General features: G+C 39.7%; 1 protein-coding gene across 6 annotated transcripts in view; it reads right to left on the bottom strand.

Moving 5' to 3' along the window:
- RBM33 (RNA binding motif protein 33) overlaps window positions 1-15,105 on the bottom strand; it is a 100,711-nt gene that overhangs the window by 85,277 nt on the left and 329 nt on the right. For all 6 annotated transcript variants that reach the window (XM_041486054.1, XM_041486064.1, XM_041486092.1 and 3 more), the window contains exon 2: window positions 3,938-4,016. In XM_041486054.1, the coding sequence (XP_041341988.1) occupies window positions 3,938-4,016 (79 nt within the window). The remainder of the gene's footprint in view (window positions 1-3,937; window positions 4,017-15,105) is intronic.

Raw genomic sequence — 15,105 nt, 5'->3', positions numbered from 1 at the left:
CCACCACACCTTAGGTAGTACATAACACCCAAATCATCCTAAGTGAGAATAGCCTATATGAACTGAAAAGGAATTTGTGTAAGAGTTCCTTAGGACTACATGGCAAATGCTTGAAAATGGGGAGACAATCCCAAAACATAAATCAGTTGGTTTTCAGATGGATCAATCTCTTTCAGAGCCAATTACTGTACAGATAACATAGGAGGGAAGGGGTAGTGAGGGTTGAAAACACCATGTGGGCTAGGAAAGAACAAATGATACACCAAATAAGCCCTAAATAGGACATTATCATCAGTATACAGAATTTATGCACTGTTACCGAATACAAATAGTTTCAGGAATGACTGAACATTAACAAACAGCAATTGTTTTGTGCTCAATGTAATATTAAACAAAACCTGGGAGATAAGACATATCACACATTCCAAAGAGCCAACTGACTAGAATTTCAGCCTTTTCTTTCAGAGACAGGAGACTCTATGGAACAGAAATGGTTGCACAAGAATGTCTTACTTCAATTTTGTCTCTAAAAAAAAAAATCACTAATCTTTTCAACTGTCAGTAATCTGACAAATGCACCAAAATGTTTGAAAATATTGCCTAGCACTATGGCCCACAATTGACAGCTTTTAATGAAACTGCACTAGAGAAATTCCAAGAGATGGCAAGAGCATACGCTGCAGCAGCATTCAAAGATAAAAACCAAGTTTGGGTAGCAAGAAATTCAGATTAAGGAAAGGAAGGCAAAAGAAAGTAAAAGATTACTTATCTAAACATATCTAGGCCTGTTTACCACATTACTAAAAAGCATCCTTGATGTGACTGTTTAGAAAAAAATTCACATTTGAGCTCCAGAATTAACTGCAAACATATTCTAGATTTTCAGAAACTCTGACCTATTGCTTGACAGTCAAAAAAATTAACACTAGGATATAAATGAAGTTTGCATCAGAAGCAAAAAGTAGTTCACAGGGTGCCCTTCAAAACCTATTGAAATATTCAACATCATTCAGTATTTTCATTGATAAATTAGAAGAAGAAAAATGACCATGAGTAACTTTTTGAGTAAACAAAGTAACAGCAAAAAACCTGCACAGTAAAGTGGAACTATCTCAAGCTCCTTTATAAGTATCCAAATCTGAAGTTCTTTATAGAAAAAAGAGGGACCAGAAGGACAAAGGACTAAATTTAAAGAACAAAGCAAACAAACAAAGAACCACCAAGAAAGCAAACAGAAAACCCACTGACATGAACACATCTTAGGCTAGCTGAGAAAAATAGACAAAAATTAATGGTTGCAATTCGATATCACACAAATCAACATAAAATAAACTCGAATAGAAGTACACACCTATGCTACTTCCAAAAGCATCTCACCCATGCTATCATCAAGACACAAAAATCTTTCCAAAACTACAATACTAGGAAAGTTTTGGTTAAGATTATTTTGGGCTTGCTGCTCTCACAAGAAAGAGACAGATTTTCCTCTCCTTCCTCAACTCCCAATACCCAACATTTCCCTCACTGAATAAATTTTGCCTTCTCAAATAACCAAAAAACAAACCAACAAAAAACCACAAAAAAAAAGCAGACAAAAGTGGAACATTTTCAGCCAGCATAGAGAAATCAGTAATCTCAAAGAAGGGTCTGAACAAGTGAATTTCAGCAAAAATCAGCCAGTAAATCTGCCCTGTCATCTTGAAGGACAGCAGCAGAAATGCAGATTTTTCCCAAACCCAAGCTTTGGGCTACTTAATGAGATAAATGTACAAATTAACGTAATAAAGACGTCAGACTGGCCCTTTTAAGTCTCCAATTTCATAAGCATGCCTCATTAAACATGAGCAGTAGCAAGGACACAAATGTTTCAGGAAAATAACTTGGAAAAAAATGGGGAAAATTCTCCAAGAACAATGTTACATTTGTACTCCCAAATAACTGGGGCCTTCCAACTCTCAGTTAACACCCTCCAGGGTTTGAGAAAGGACAGAGATCTGAAAATTCAAAATTATTTAAGTGACTGGGGATGGGACTCAGTCAAGTAACAACACAGTAGGAGCTGATGGTTAATGAAGATGTGTGACTATCAGAACTCCTTCATCTCCCCCTCCCAAATGATGCTTCAGTTGAAAACAACACATGAAGGATTAAAACCAAGATTACTGTGTTCATCCAGCCTTTCTTCCATCTTTGAGAAACTATATCCTATACTGAATTAGGCCAGTAGGTAAAACCCCCAAGCAATTACATTAGGCAACATATCCATGTACAGCATTTGTAATTGCCAAGACACCCATGGAACTCAACCCTTACAAAGAGAGCTTTGCAATCTGAAGAGAATACTATTAAGCAAAAAAATATTTCAACACATACAAATAGTATTTTATTAGATACAGCTGTAAAATAAAACTTCTGAAATTATCAGCAAAATAAAACTCTAGAATCTTCTGCTCTGTACCTGAAACCACCCCTCTCACAATTTCACCATTGGATTTCTGATCATCTCTCTTTAATTAAATACAGCTAATAATAAACACATAAATTAAAACTTTTTTCTAAAACTAAGTCCTTGTATACTTTGAAGTCTCAGCTTTGTGAAAATACTCTAAAACTACTGTCAAGCCCTATTAAAATCAGCTTTGCAGGAGCAGTTTACCATCGGGTAAAAGCTTCCAACTTCTGATGCAACAGCTCCTTGACTCTCAGATCTTATCAAGTGATGAGTAGGGCAGCTACACCCAAATGTGACCAATCAACAGCTAAGAGCCACTCATTTATGCACCAAAGGCCAAAAGTTCAGAAAATATTCTAATACAAAACATTCTGCCTGTAACACTCATTTTAAGGTTTCTGAATAGCCAGTCCTGGGGACAGGAGGCAGCACAGGGACCCAGCCTGAGCAAATTATTTGAACTACCCTCTCAAAGCAGAGCAGCTCCTTGGTGCACTTCAGCACCCAACCTATTTGCAGCTGCACTGGCCTGACAGAGAGCAGACACTGCTCGTCAGCAAACAGCAGAACACCCTGTCTATACCACAGCTACTGCCCAAATTCCTCAGTCACATCCTCACCTCCTGCAGCAATGAAAAATACCCACTTAACCTAGCAGAACACCAAGGAAGAGGAAACTAATGCCTCTGGAATGACAATCAGTGTAGAGCAGTTGACTCCAAGGGCTCAGCTTAGTGGAAAACTACTTACAGTAAAATTTGTTTACTACAATGACTTGAGTGATTATTAGAGAAGACAGAAATCTACTCAGAATATTTTTTTCTCCCTTTTAGAGCGAAAACAACTGGCAAAGTCTGAAGAAGTCTATTACTAAAAAGGAATCATAGAAAAATAACAGAAATAAATGAAATGTTTTCTCCCAGAAAGAGCAGATCAGTGTAGCTAGCAGCTTGATTCCTGTCTCATAAAAGAACACACATTCTCCCCCAAAATAACCCAGAGCACACACACATCTTTATCTTTAGAACAGCCATATTGTTGAAGAAGCCCATGCCTAAGCTCTCCTCTTCCCCAATTAAAAACTGAAGTAGAACCTTGAGGATAGGAATTTAAACATCAAGTTAAAGTAAAAAAGATTTTAAAAATTAAGTTGGGCAAATTCAAGTACCAGCAAATTCTATTTAAACCACCTAGGTCTACTAAATATTTAAAAGCAAAACCAAAACATTAATTGCAAAATTACACACCATAAATATTTTGTATTTATCCAATTTTAAAAGGCATCTCTTCACAATGCTCTATATTCCTCAAGGCAAGTATATGTTTGGCACGATCTAGCATTGGCTGACACATGCAAAACAACCAACATCTTCATTAGAATCTAAATGTGCACTGCTCTAAATGTTAGAGTACAAAATGCCAGAATGGGAAAACAGAACAATGCAATTCAGCATACAGAACTGAACACAGAAAAATTCTACCTACCTGTCCCAGTCGTCATCTCCAGCTCTTCTTCTCCAAGACCTTTCTGCACCAGGCTTATCAAACTGATCAAAGTCATCATCTGTAAAAAAGACGTGACTATATTAAATAATTCTTAGTGAAACTGAAGCACAGAATAGAACTCTCCAACTAGTTAACATTATAAAGTTGTGTGTTCATTGACAGCACCGGGCACACTTTGGGAGTAACCTCCCAAAGATGTGCAAAATTCACAGAGCTCTGGCTCTCCATTTATTGACAGAAGTCTTACATATTCCTATAATTACCCACTACACCTACACAAATGCATTACCTAGCCCCCCCTACCCCTGCTTCCTATTAAATTGAATCCAAAGTTCTTTTTTCGCCTGTGAAGTCTCTTGATTGAATTAAGTCAGTGGGCTTCGAAATGGGTCTGTGGTCTTCTGAGATCACAGTGACTTTTTACTTCTGCCTTGCTGACAGGCTTTAGACCCCTTGGCTATAACTCAAGTTTCAGGGCCCAGGTGCAGGTCACAGTTTCTTCATTTCCACAATAGCTCCAAATATTTATCCTGCTTCTTCAAACACAGTAAGACAAGTAAGTGATTTATATCTTAGCATTAACTACTCTATCTGCTAATAATCAACTATTCCCCATTACTTCTACTCTTCTTGGTATACTCCTAATCATTATAAATTATTTCTATCCTCCTAACAAAATCTAGCTAAATTCTTAACTCTTTCAGTTTCTTTAAATCCTTGATTCAAAATGAAAGGTTGCCAACACAACCACACAGATGGGATTTTCTGGGTGGGCGTAGGAGTGCGCATGTTGTTTAGAAGATGTAAAAATACCTTTTTCTACTTTTCATTTAACATGAAGAAAACAGATGAATATCAGCACAGAATTAAAGAATCATTAAGGTTGGAAAAGACCTGTAAGATTGCCAAGTTCAACCAACAACCAGCTCTATCACCATTAAACCATGTCAAGTGCCATATCCATGTGTTTTTTGAACCATTCTGGAGATGATGACCTCACTTCCCTGGGAAGCCTGTTCCAAAGCTGTACAATCCTTTCAAACATGCAATCTAAACCTCCCTTGGCACAACTTGAGGCCATCTCCTCTCATCCTGTCCCTTGTTACCTGGGGGAAGAGACAGAACCACCTGGCTACAGCCTCCTCTCAGGTGGTCCTCTCAGAGAGGTAAGGTCCCCCTGAGCCTCCTTTTCTCCAGGCTGACTCCCCACCTCCCTCAGCTGCTCCTTGTCAGACTTGTGCTCCAGGCCCTGCACCAACTTCCCTGCCCTTCTCTGGACACACTCCAGCACCTCAGTGTCTTTCTTGCAGTGAGAGGCCCAAAACTGAACACAGGATTTGAGGTGTGGCCTCACCAGTCCCGATAAAAAGGGATCATCCCAGCCTTTGCCTTGCTGGCCACACACACAAACCAAGATGGCCTTCTTGGCCACCTGGGCACACTTCTGGCTCATGGTCAGCCACTATCAACTAACATACTATGCTTCAACAATAAAAAAAAACCCCAGAATGTATTACACAGCTTTGCCTCTTCTCACTGTTGCGACAAGGAGCACCCAAGGAAAACAGATCATGGCAAAATCTGCAAGTGAAGGTCATCCAGAAACAGCAGCTCCCCAGAAACGCACAGAACTGAGGTGCAGTGGAGGTGAAGGTAACATCATCTGCCAAATCTCTGCTGGCCTTGGAGGCCACAGGCTCATCCACTAACACTGAGCCTGCAAAGGCACTTTGAAAACAGGAGTAAACATCAGGACAGCACAGGGCAGGTCAGCAGCAGCAATGCAACACAAGAGAGAAGTCAGGAGGAAAAACCATCAGTCATCTCAACTGGGGCACTAAAACCACCAGAAGTCACTGAAGCAGGTTACACTCTGTACCTAAACATGCACTTGCCTTCCAAGAAACAACTGCTGCTCCATATTTCTCTCAATAAATACCCTAATTTAGCACACCATTTCCTCTTTTATAGCTCAGTTTGCAAATTACAATTTTGCTACTTAAAAATGTAAAAACTTCCATTTCTCTCCAAGAATATGCAAAGGTCATTTGCTCTGTTCAGACATCATGTCCTGTCACCTGGAAGCACATACCCTCATATACACTCAACTTCCACTCTGACTACAACCCAACAGAGAATGCACAGCTGGATTAACTCTCTTTTCATATATTTTAACAACTTTGGTAAGAATCTAACAAGTGGACAAAATTTATGCTCAGCATAGAGGGAAACCTGCTGCAGCTGAATGGCCTGCAAAATACAGGAGGTCAAGCAACCCAGTCCCTGCAGTCTGACACTGAATTGGGATTGCTAAAATGCCATAAATCAACTTATCCTCCTGAGTCTATTTGCATTCAACCCTTTGACCAAGTACAGTGCCAAGGAACAACTGTTTTATTCAACTGTGGTTTTTGTTTGGTTGGTTTCTTTAACAAACCTCCAAAACCAAATCTGTCTTCAGCTCTTTAAACTCAGCCCAGTATCCTTAAGTGAATACACAGTGACAAACCTATTCACTTCTCACTTCACCTTATCAAAATGTCAGTATTAGTGACTGAAGGAAGTTTAAAAGAAGGTAAAAACATTAAAAAGAGAAAATTCAGATCTTGCAACATCACTGTTTTAAGAATATTCATACCAGAATTTCAATCATAAATAGCTGTGAAAGAAAGAGTGCTCAGTAAGAATTATGATGCAACATGAGGCAAGGGTGGCAACTCTTATTTTTAAACAGTAGCTAGAAATAATTCTCCTTGATGAGGTTCTCCCCTTTACTATCAACAGATATGTCTATATTTTAATTACTCTTTTATATTTAACTGATTTACATAAGCTAAAACCATTGAAAACAGCTGTTTTACATTTCTCTGCTCAAACATCTACATATTGCTACCTCCTATTCCTATTTCACTCACAGAGAAAAAAAACCACAAATACACAAGTATTTCCCATCTTCCTCTTGAACACTAAATTAACTAATTCTGTGGTCTCTGGGAAAAAAAAGCCACATTGCTCTCTTTATGGCCACTCAAAACCATGCTGCAGCGCCTGTCTTAGTGCACTGACATTTTAAGGGCATGAATATCCTACACTGACACTATTCTTACAGCTGGATTACAGTAATCCACTGACTTGATGCAACCACCACCAAAGATTATTTTTAAGGTAAAGTAACTGGTTTGGCAGCAACCCAAATAACAAGTGACCACATATTGCCTAACGCAGCTCAAGACAATGCCCACCATCAGGAAGACAGTAAATTCTTTCTATGCTACCCCTGCTTGCAAGATATATTTTTTCATGCCAGGCACCCCTTTAGCACTAGAGCTGCATTATAAACCAAGAGCACTTGAAGATCTGAGCTTTTAGCACACAATCCTTCCAGAGATGGACCTTCACATCAGCCAGGTTTAAATCTAGACAACACAAAATTACACACCAAACCCTTCTCTCCACAGCACAGTGAAACACTTTTTGATACAACTCATGGCTGACTTTTCCAACCCAGACATCAAAGTATCACAGCCATAAAAATGTTTCAACCTATTACTGCTGCTAGTCAAGAAATTATAGCAAAGGACGGTCCAAGTTCCTGTCAAGTTTCTGAACCTGGCAAGTGTGGACCTGAACTCTCACCACTCAGCCAACATCATGAACCTCCATGCTCCAGGCCTTCAACTCCTTCTCATTTCTCACATCTTATTCCTTATTTATGAGAAACTTCTACCAAAATTCAGAGCTGAATCACATCCAGCAAAGCTCTTTTCCTAAGTGCCCTCTAGCAGGATGCACACAAAATCCTCAAAAATGACTGATCCATTTGCCTGCACACCTTACAAGAACTGCTCCACACATCCCCTTCACCTCCCTGTTCTCATCTCCTCTCTCCCCATCTCAACACACATGATATAAAGATCTTCGGGACAGAAGGAGACAGCTTTTCTTTTTTATGCTTATTTGTTCTGTGACAGCTGACACTGACAATGAGAATTACAAATTATGCCATTTTGACATTAAGGACTGTCAGAGCCCAGAGCAGGTTGTAGCTTTTCTTTAGAAAAGGAGGTCACAACAGTCATGCATCCACAAACAGCATTCTGTGCAGCTTTATTTGTGACACAGCAGCTCTGAAATGGACTCAGGCCTTGCACCTACAATGTGATGTGATACCTAACAGACTTCACGAGGCATCATTTTCTCTCCATTTCTGAAACCACACAGACATTTATTTTTCTCTGACCTGTCTAGGCAATAACATCATAAAATACCAGTAAATAACAATCAATGTATTTCCCATCTTCCATTTATAGCTGCTTTTCCTTGAGAAACTTTTAAGTCAATGTTTGCGTCACGGGTGGTTAAATGCCTGTAAAACATTAACTTGTACAGAAATAAAACCATTCAGCATCAGCAGTTCACAACCACTGAGAGCAACAGCCAAAGTTTAATTTTTTTTTTTTTTTTGAAGTTTAAATTTTTAATTCTCAGTACTACTGTGTGGAAGACAGTAGGAAAAGAAATGGATGGTGGGAATCCATGAAAATAAGCTTCTAAAGCATTAAAATGTCTATGGCAGGGAAGAATTCTGTATCTCTTCCAGCAACCATACACAGAAACTGTTGCTAAGACACCCCAGGCTCTGGCCATGGCTCCTCCTCACAATTCCAGGCACCCACAGCAAAGCTCACCAAGATGATGTTTGTGCATCAGCTGGGTACCAGCTGGAAGATGCTGATAGGTGATCTCTAAACACATTAAGCCCCCTCTAATTTCCAGGCAAAACTAGTAAGTAAAAAAAAAAAAAAAAAAAGAAAAACCCCAAAAAAGCCACCACAACAAACCAAAGGAGACCTATTGAACACCAAAAAAAGCATTAACTGAATAAGGAACCAGAACAGGCCAGTTATAGAGGGAAAACCCAAACCAATCCACCATTTGGCTCTTCCTACTGCAGTTCTAAGAAAATCACCATGATCAAAGTGGCAGGGAAGTTTCAGGATGCTGCAGAGAAGGACTAACGCTGGCTGACTTGTTAGACCAGCCTGCTGTGCAAGGCTCTGGCCAGCTGCGAAGCACAACACAAATATACTTGGACCCCATACTAAAAGGTTCCTATTTTATTGATATTCACCCTGGTGCTGCACCAGCAGTGATGCAAGTTGCTCCATACAGCTTATGCTCTGGTTTTATGATATATGGCCAAACCTGGTATCTTTTTTCCTGTTCAATGAGAACAGATCATCCACACCAGAAATTCACAAAATACAAGCCTCATGTCTTCTCTGGCTGGGTTGATGGCAGTTTCTAATTCTGTGGACACCTCTTCAATAAAATCCTCACTAATTTTTTTGTGTAAAATGCAAGTCTTAAGCTGCACAGTCAAGTCTCACAAGCGTAGGAGGTGAATCAGCAGAACACTGCAGAGCTCTTAACATCTTAAAATGGTACTAACAGCCTAAAAAGGTAGTCACACATAGCAACTGTTGCTACGAAGGAGTATTTTACTGCAGTGACATGGCCAAGACTTCTGGAGTAAGGAAAACATTTGACAAGTGCATTTTTAGTCCTCCCAGACCTACACCTGAAAGCTTTCTGGAACACTAACCAGGTGCTGTCTCACAAACCTGAACACTTCAAAATTCTGTGTTCTGGTTAGTTTCAGCATTACACTTTCATGAACACAAAGCTTATTATTGTAGTTTTAGGCACTGAAGACTTCTCCTGATTGAAAACAAGATGGAGATACTACAATGATCCTATAGGTCAATGGATAAAAAAAGTCCTACACATGCTTTACCCAACAGGTTTTTCAATGAAGTAACTAAAACTCATTGCTTTGGGGCAAGATAAAAATAAACCAAATATGATTCTTTGATAGGTAAGAGAGCCAGTAAAAGAAAAAAATAAATAACAGAAAATTAGAGGAGAAAAGGTCATTTCCCACATGAAAAAACACCACTTCTCTGTTCTTCAGATAATACTGAATATAACAAGCTCATCTTGCTCTATCCCATTCAAAACACTAAACATGACAACTTGGCAGCATTTCAAGAGCAAGACTCCAGATTAAAAACATTTTACTAGATTGTCTTTATGTAATAACATATTTCTACAAAATATGTTTCTTCATATTTCATTGTTAAAGGTTACACAACACATAGGAATTGCAAAAACTTGATTTTCAGCACCTGAGTACACCACGTAAAAACAGCTAAACAGTGAACAGAATTTTGGTATCTATCGCTATGCAACACAAAATAACAGGTTTCATGAGCAATGTCTGTGCCTGTAGCACAGGCTGGCAATGTAACTGCACCATTAGCATCAGTCTAACAAAAACTTCTGGTAACAAATCCTGACAGCATCTGGCAGGAAAAAACCTACAAGGTCAACAGGAATTTTTGAATTCAAGTCTGTGCCACAAACCCAACACTTCATGAAGCCCACTACAAAAATAATCAACCTTTCTACACCATCACAAAAATCACGTTCAGTCTTACTACCACATTATGCACAAATACACCACTCAAACACAAGCAGTTTAGTTAATCTGTTGAGGAACGGACACCAGACTGCCTTCATATTGGTAAACAATTACTCAGAAGCCTCAGTACTCAGTGACTAAGTATAACAACCTAACTGCCTAACACATTCCTCGATTAGTGTACTTCATGTTTTGTTTCCAAGTTATTTCTATAGACAAAGTTTAGCTTCCTCAAAAAAAATAAAGCAAAAAAGTAAGTTTTACAGGAGAGAAATTAGTTTTATCTTCTCAAAACCTTTTTTCTTAGAGTTTGTATGCAAAGCATACAAACTTGCATATTGCACTAGCAATATGCAAGATCAGAACTAATTATGATATGCTGTCTGGAACTGAAATTTTCTAATCAATGCTTGAAAGAAATAGGGCCTCTTCTTCCTTTTCTTTTTTTATTAATAAATTACATCTAAACCCAAAACCAAGTCACAAAAAAAAAAAAAGAAAAATTACTTTCAAAGTCTGATTGAACTAGAAAATATATTTGCTTTTGAAAAGCAAAAGTGCCATAGTCTTTGTTTTAAAAATGCTGAACAGTGAAGGAAAGCTGAGAGTTTAAATGAAATCCACATAAGCTTGGTTCCCAAATGGATTTGGACACTGATGAGAAACTGCAGCTCTCCAGAAACTCTCCAGTATCTTCACAGCAAACAAAAGTTATAGTTAAAACTGAGGCTGCATCACAGCACAACATAACACAAGATGAATCATGTCACTTACTTGGAGGTTTTTTGGCCAAGCCTGTGACAGCCACCATCTTAAATTATTCTGACAACAAACTCTACATGATCTAAAAATCTGAGGTTTAGTATTTGATACAAAAAAGTTTGGCCTGGCTTTTGTAAAAACAACTGATACTAAGGCTATGTTTATTTCAGATGACCTGAAAAGAGAAGACATTCAGAATAGTGAGACCTTGTCAAAAAAGCAGAGATTAAAAACTGCTGTGTTTAAAGGACATCTCCCTGCCCCAAGCACACTGAAGTAGCATTGTTTTTTGGCACTAGTTCTCAGTATAATACTATGTATAACACAAGTGCACTGGGGTTCTTGGTACACCCTGAGCATCTTATTTCATGAACTGTAAACTCTTCAGACCCCTAAGACTTGGAGGAGTTTTAATGTGTGCATGACCCAGGCATAAATGTAGAACCTATTTCCAGTCCCTGGAGGCCACTGCTGAATAGCCTGAAGCACAAGTTCAACTGAATTTGTCACCCTGGACAATTTCTACTGCATCCTTGGACAGTGTTCCCAACACACAGAATGTACCACACATGCTGTGCTAGCAGGATCAGCTTTGCTCCCCTTTTTATCAACTGCTTCACAAGAGGCTTTTAAAGCCCTGACACTGCTGAGAGTGCAAGAGCAAACCTCATACATGCTCAAATGAAACGAAGCTGCTGACAGCCTCTGAGGTAAAGAAACAGCCACTCTGCTACCTCCTTGTACAGGACTTCCAGCAGGAAGGGACACATCTGTCAATGGGACCCTCTCCAACTCCTCCTCCACCCTATCTCATGTCATGACTCACAACCCCAAGACATCTCCACCCAAAGTCCTCCAGACCACTGGTGTTCATCAGAAGTAAATTTATCTGAAAAGAAAATATACAATAATTTTCCCTTACTGCAGTACAACAATGAAAAGATTCTCCTTGCTTTGTTTTGAACATGGTTTGTTGTTTAACCTGTAACCATCTTTCCCTAAATGAGACTAATATCTAGCTGCACACTGACTGCAGTAAATATCAAGAAAAAAATGTCAGCATTTATACAAAATGGTTGTTGCCTTATATGATCATTAAACCACGTAACAGTCCAGGTTTGAAGGGACCCTCCAACACCATCTGGACTCCTATGAAAAAGGGAGCCTAGAGGAGATAATTTATCTAGCACCCAGGCCAAATAGATCCTCAAAGTCTCCAGTAACAGAGGTTCCACCATCAGAGGAAATTTTTTCAGTGATTGATTATCCTCCCTGTTAAAAGACTCTTTCTTGTAGCAAGTGAAGCCTCTCCTGGTGCAATCTGTAGCCATTGTCCCTTGGCTGCTCCACATGGATCCTTGTGATTATTAATCCCTTTAAGATGATGTTACTCAATATTCAGTGCTTCCTCTGGCTCTGTTTTTGTATATAAAATTAGAACAAAGTTTGGGAACCAGTGCCTTATCAATGAGCAACTATGAGCCCTCAAGGTCCCTCAGCACTAGCACACCCACCTCGACTTTTCATGTTTCAACATGCAGCCATTCTAGACCTTCAAGCAGGTTGAATCAGGCTGATTAGCTAAAGAATTTGCAAACTGTTATGCAACTGTGAATTACTCCCAGAGACCTCACAGACCATCACTTCAAAACTTTCTAGTTTGTGAAACCCAACACCAAAAGAACCTTAACCTTCATCCTTAGACAGCTCTGCTGCACCAACACATCTGGTCACAAAAGTACTTATAAATTATTTATTCTAAAGAATCCCACCAGTATTTCCCCAGAGCTTTAAAGACTATAAATGACTGATGAGCCCATACTTGCTGTCCAACAGACACAACACCTTCCTTCCACCAAATACATTTAAATGTTCAGCCAGTGCAGACATTTCACATTTCATTCTCAGTCCTACAACATACCCTTACAGAGGACTTAAACTTTATCTGCATCCTCAAAACCAAAATTATTTTGTCAGCTGTTATGCTACAATGTTATCAAATTAACATAAATTTATATGCCCAATACCTATTTTGTACTATTTTACCAATCATTAGCCTTTTTTTTTTTTTTAAGAAAACAGTTGGGTGCTGTTATGCCTGTATTTTAAGTCTTTTTTTGCCCCAAAAATTCAAAAATTAAATCCCAAAAACATTAGTTCATACAGTTAAAATTTTAAATGACCAAAACCACTTAGTTTGGAGCTTCTTTCACATGCTGCCACCACTGACTTTGGATAGCAGTCCCTTTCCAAAAACAGCTGCATATTCCATGTCTGTAAGTTCTAGGCTTTCTTGGCTGGGCTTTAAAAGTGTATTTAACAACTTCAAACAGGAATTTTCCCTGAGTAGTCACATGGACATAAGTGTGTGACCTGTGGGTTCCTCCACTCAGCAAGGGTTGCACCAAAACTAAACAAACACTGTCTGCATGGGGCAGGGATCATATTTAAGTGGCCACCATTTACTGACAGCACAGTGTGAACAAACAACTGCTAGTGCCCACCTAAAACAAAGGCATCCCAATTCACCCTTGCACACAAATGGAACTCCACAACAGCAAAAATCAGCCTTGAAATTGCAGTTTCACCACTCTGTTGAAGGCTGTCTGCTGCAGTACATGAAAGCATGTTCATTCAACTTGAAGCAGTTTTAAACACGAGAACCAAAATACTTCAAAAGTGAAACTTTCCTTAAGTTACTCTATCCTCACAATACCACAAAAACTTCCACCTAGTACATGAATGGCAACCTTACTTCCACATCACAAGTGGAACCACAGACCTGAGCCACAGAAATTAGCACAAAGACTTTTGAAAAGTAACTCCAATATTGCAGTATATTTAACACTATTATTACAATGCTCAAGGTATTAAATTATTTGCTGTTTTACCAGTAGCGCTGTCCTTCCTAGCCTTCTTTCCAAACCCAACTCCTAAATTTGGGAACTTCTTTGTAACATTTACCTTTATGTATGGCAAGACTTAGCATAAAAATATAATTATGTTTATGTGCCTTGTCACTCATCAAACCAACCATGGAGCACAGTCAGACCCCTCAGCTGAGTGAGCACTGAGCCAACCACCCCTCTCCTCCTCGACAACAACTTACAGAGACTAAATCCCCAAAAACTTTTGAACAGACAAGGACAAGTGGGTCAACTGACCTCTCTGATCGTCTTTATCAAAAACTGCTACTCCTAATGAAAGCAAGCACAGAAACACACAAGTCCTCTTAACTGTATTTCTCCTGAAGGTTCTGGAGAGACCCCTGAAAGACTTTCTTTTAATCACCCAACCAAATATTCTAATTTTAAAGTTTGCTTAATCAGAACCACAGAGCTGTCTATTAAAATGCTGCATGTAGAGGTATTCATGCAGAAGCACAGTGGAGAGTCTTGGAATCGAACACAGACTTTATTTCACACTTTTCAAGAGAGATCCCCTGCTTCTGGGTAATCTATGAAATAAATTATAGCTACACGGCAGATTAAAGACGTGTTAATCAAGCCACACACCTGTACCTGTAAAAACTGTGTGAAAAAACACCAATCATCCCTAGAGGTGTTTAGAGAAAGACTGGACGTGGCACTCAGCACCGTGGTTTAGTTGATACGGTGGTATCGGTCACAGGTTGGACTGGATGGTCTCAGAAATGTTTTCCAACCTAACTGATCCTGCGAGTCTGTGAATGTCTTTCAATAACACACACCCACGTCCCCCGAAGGCCGCGCACCCGCGGCGAGGCCGCTGTCCCTGCGGGCCCTGCCCCGCCGCGCGGCCGCAGCACCTCCCATCGCCGCACGACGCCGACCCCCGGACTGGGAGCGGCGCTCCCGGGAACCCGCGGCGCCAGGGCCGCTCCCGCTCCGCGCCCCCAGCCCCGGCCACGCGGGACGCGCCG

Source organism: Pyrgilauda ruficollis, unplaced genomic scaffold, assembly GCF_017590135.1.
Source record: "Pyrgilauda ruficollis isolate IOZ18807 unplaced genomic scaffold, ASM1759013v1 scaffold12, whole genome shotgun sequence".
Classification (NCBI taxonomy): domain Eukaryota; kingdom Metazoa; phylum Chordata; class Aves; order Passeriformes; family Passeridae; genus Pyrgilauda; species Pyrgilauda ruficollis.
The sequence above is the reverse complement of the archived record's forward strand: the minus strand, read 5'-3'. Positions and strand labels throughout refer to the sequence as shown.